This window comes from Gavialis gangeticus, unplaced genomic scaffold, assembly GCF_001723915.1.
Source record: "Gavialis gangeticus isolate Ggan-Ray unplaced genomic scaffold, GavGan_comp1, whole genome shotgun sequence".
NCBI lineage: Eukaryota > Metazoa > Chordata > Crocodylia > Gavialidae > Gavialis > Gavialis gangeticus.
Window position 1 is genome coordinate 15,550,804 of NW_017729024.1, and position 4,012 is coordinate 15,554,815.

General features: G+C 39.5%; 1 protein-coding gene across 1 annotated transcript in view; it reads right to left on the reverse strand.

Moving 5' to 3' along the window:
• RASA1 (RAS p21 protein activator 1) overlaps positions 1-4,012 on the reverse strand; it is a gene marked incomplete at its 5' end in the record, with an annotated part of 115,640 nt that overhangs the window by 12,023 nt on the left and 99,605 nt on the right. The window contains one exon of the mRNA XM_019518184.1: positions 1,896-1,963. Coding sequence (XP_019373729.1) covers positions 1,896-1,963 — 68 coding nt within the window. The remainder of the gene's footprint in view (positions 1-1,895; positions 1,964-4,012) is intronic.

The following is a 4,012-nucleotide window of genomic DNA, read 5'->3' on the forward strand; positions in this document are numbered from 1 at the left end:
GGGGGGGGGGGAGGGCAGCTGCCATTTTGGCTACTCCCCTTTGTGCCATCAGCTCCACCCCTCAGGCTGTGCAGCTGGGCCACAATAGACATGAGGACTTATGTTTAGTTCTCCCCCGCCCTCCCTCCACAAATTTCACATACATTGTCTAATTTTGTGGACAATACCTGATTTCGCAATTTCCACAAGACTGTGAACTGAGTAGGCCCCTACCCATTATCAGCAGTAGAGGACACTGAACATGCTCGTACTAGATCACTATATGCCAGAGGCCACTCTTTATTAGTTAGGGTGAGCATCCACTCTTTATTAGTTAGAGTGAACATTGCTTTCTGTTTAAAAGTAGACTATTTAAATGCTCTAAAATTTACTCAGAAAGTCATAAAAGTTGCAGTTCATTACAGGAATGTTGGGTAGGAATAAATTTGGGGACATTTGAAAAAGGTATTCCTGAGGTACTATTTTTAAGAATAAAATGTAAACTATCAACTTTATCTACTATCAATTTTTTATTTATTTTAAAAACTTTACTAACACAAAAGGGTTTTCAGACACTGTTGTAACTGGGTAGATATAATGCAATCACTGAACTCCAGCTGCATCCATGCACTATTAATTTGCATCCTATTCTGAGCAGTTTTTTCCAAAGACCTGTCTTGTGCATGTTTATTGCACTGAGGTAGGGTACTGAGACCCCAAATTTCTATTTTTTAAAGCCTCCCAAATCCACATGCAGATTTTTCCTTAGAAGTATTGTCAAGAACATTAGCACTGAATAAATAGAAGGAAGATGAAAGAATCATGTAAACATGTTCTCCAAGGAATTAAAACAAAGCACGATCAAGACTAAAGCAAGCTGCTACATGATTTTGGTTCAGTGTCTAACTATATCCTTCCCCTACCAATGTGGTCTGTTCCTAATATTTTCATGTTTGTTTTCAGTGCAAGACAAAAAGAGAATGGGACAGTATGGCTTGCAACCAAAAGACTGCTAGCATAGGGAATGGAAAGGATTATGAGAAGGTTTGCACAGTGTAGCATGTAATAAATTGCCACTGCAATCAGAGCAAAGGGCATGGGGTATTATCCAGAATTCTTATTCTGAACTAGCTATTTTGGTATGTATCCAGGTATATCTCCATTAGCCATGGAGATCTGTCTGTATTATCACCACATGGCTGACTATCCTCAGAGTAAGACATCACCCTTGTATACCTATACAGACACAAGATCCAGAACTAAGTGCTGAAATCAAGCATACTTGATCTTTTACGCTCCACATGCATCTCATCTTAATCTCAGTACTGCCAAAATGTTCTCGTTAATATCTCCACCATTCATTACAACTATATATCAAACAGCAAGCAGTTAAATTTAATTCAAAACTGTGGAACACAACAAACAATGGCATATTTTCTTAACTCTTCCCTGCATCTGTTTTTTATGGTAATCCTTTTCAACCATTTTCAGTAATTACTGTCAGCAACGAGGAACAGAGTTAAGGCTGTGTTCTGAGGATAGCATATAAACTTAAAAGTTAAGTTCTAGCTTTCAGGGGTTTAAAATTCAGGGACTTTCCACATTTTAGAAGGGCATGAAGTCCAAATGGGCAACTTTAAATAAGACGTTGGCATTTAATATTTAACTAACATATTATCTGAAGGCAAAAACAAAAGTTGTTGTAACCTACTAGAATAATATTCAGATTTACAGATCTGTCATTAAAACACTGTGGTGCATGTAGTATAAACCAGAAACAAGTCCTCTCAACCTTTCCTGTTGAACCATGTTTGCTAAGTCTAAAAAACTCAGACCAATGGATCTGGTGAGTATGAGGCAACTACAACCTATTCCATCTACTGTACTTATATTCAGATTCTGGAGTGCATAATCACCTGAGATGATATTAAACATCCTTGGATTCAGGATGGCAGGGCAAATCAGTCGGAGAAAAACAAATCCACTGAAAAAGGAAGGAAAACATTTTGTTCAGTAACAAAATTCTAGTATTTAATGTAAAACCCATATGACCATTTAAACTTCAAGACTGTGGAAATAAACTCTGAGACAGACATGTAACTTATCTTGAACACTGAGAATGTGGTCATTTAGCCTCTTACTATGGTTTTACCTTTAATGCTACTTATTCTTCCACTGTGCCACCCTATGCTCTCACATCCTCACGATGAAAACAACACATGGCACTTTTGGCATAATAGCCTGGTTATCCAAAACTAAATATTTTGGCTATAATTCAGCACTGAAATAGATCAGACTGTTAAAGGGTAGAGTTCTGTGATGTAGCATTGTAAGGACAATATAGGTCCTCCTTCTAGGCATCTCACCTAAATCATATGCTCTTATTTAAAGGGTACAAGAAACCACTAGCAAAACTGCCAGCCCTCTCTTATCAGATAACTATTCATACTGAGGTGATCCGCCCATCTCCACTTTGCAGCTCAAAAGTAAATTGCTCAAACAAAGTAACGGTAGTGACCAAAAATGCTAAGGTTATGTTCCTATTTTCCCTATTACTTATTGAAGTAAATTATCTAAAAGAAAAGGACTTTCCCATTTGAATTTTTCAGCCACTTAGAACGTTTCTGCTGTTATCTATACCAGTTAGCTTTTTTTAAAAATTACAAGCAAATAGTTCAGTTCCTCTGAAGTAGCTGGATCAGTATATCTTCCAACTAGAAGCTGAGCTGCATTTCCAAGCTCAATTCTTGATGTAGCAATATAGCAATGAAAGCCTTTCTCCATCTATTTTCTGTCCTGCAATCCATTTCTTCAACTTAAATTCTAAATGATGCCACAGTAAACAGGCACTCTTTTAGTCTTAAGTATTAAACTAGGTCACAGAACACCTTCTAATTAACACTTGCATGCACTTTCTCTATTTTCTCAAATGCAATATACTCCCAAATAAAAACCCCACCTTGTTTTAGAAGGCAGCATGTAGAGAAGAAAAAAAATGTCCAGTCATGGCTGACTGTGTAACACAGAGTAAGTCCTCATGGGAACAGAGTATCCAGAAAATACAGCACCAGGAAGTTTCTGGTTCCAGCTGCCTCACCCAGATTGTCCCCCAAGAGTGTCCAGAAAGTGTGGCATCCATATTCCCAGGAGGAATTAATCTCTCACACAGTTATACTCCAGACCCAGGCAAAGGCAGTAGTAAGACTGTGAACTCTGTAAATACTGCAAGTAGTTCTTTACAGAAGTTCCTGTAAATAAATTGTTTTTTTCACATCAAAAGCGTCATCAGGATACTATTCGTGGTTCACTTGCTGCTTCAGGCACAAGCTACAGTGCTAAGCCAACAGCTCTGAGACAGTTAACACAGGACTCTACTGTCTTGGCAGCCATCTTGGCACCTACACAGCATGTACAATGTTGTTTCCTTTCCAGCAAAGAAATCAGCTTCTCCACTTAAAATATGTACTCCAGTTTGGGTGGGGAGGAGCAATGCAGTGTGGGACCAACCACACCTGTGCCATTAAATCATAGAATCATAGAAAATGAGGGTTGGAAGAGACCTCAGGAGGTCACATCTAGTCCACCCCCCTGCTCAAAGCAGGACCATCCCCAACTAGATCATCCCAGCCAAAGCTTTGTCTAGCCGGATTAAAAAGACAGAGATTCCACCACCCCTCTGGGTAACCTGTTCCAGTGCTTGACTCCCCTTCTCATGAGAAAATTCTTCCTAATATCTAACCTAAACTTCCCTTTTGCAACTTGAGCCCACTGCTCCTTGTTCTGTCATCGGCCACTGCTGAGAACAGTCCAGCTCCATCCTCTTTTGAATCCCCCTTCAGGTAGTTGAATGTTGCTATTCAATCCCTGCTCAGCCTTCTCTTCTCCAGACTAAATAAGCACCATTCTCTCAGCCTCTCATCAAAAGTCATGTGCCCCAGCCCTCTAACCATGATCACTGCCCTCCACTGGACTCTCTCCAATTTGTCTACATATTTTCTGTAGTGGGGGACCCCAAACTGGATACAGTACTCCA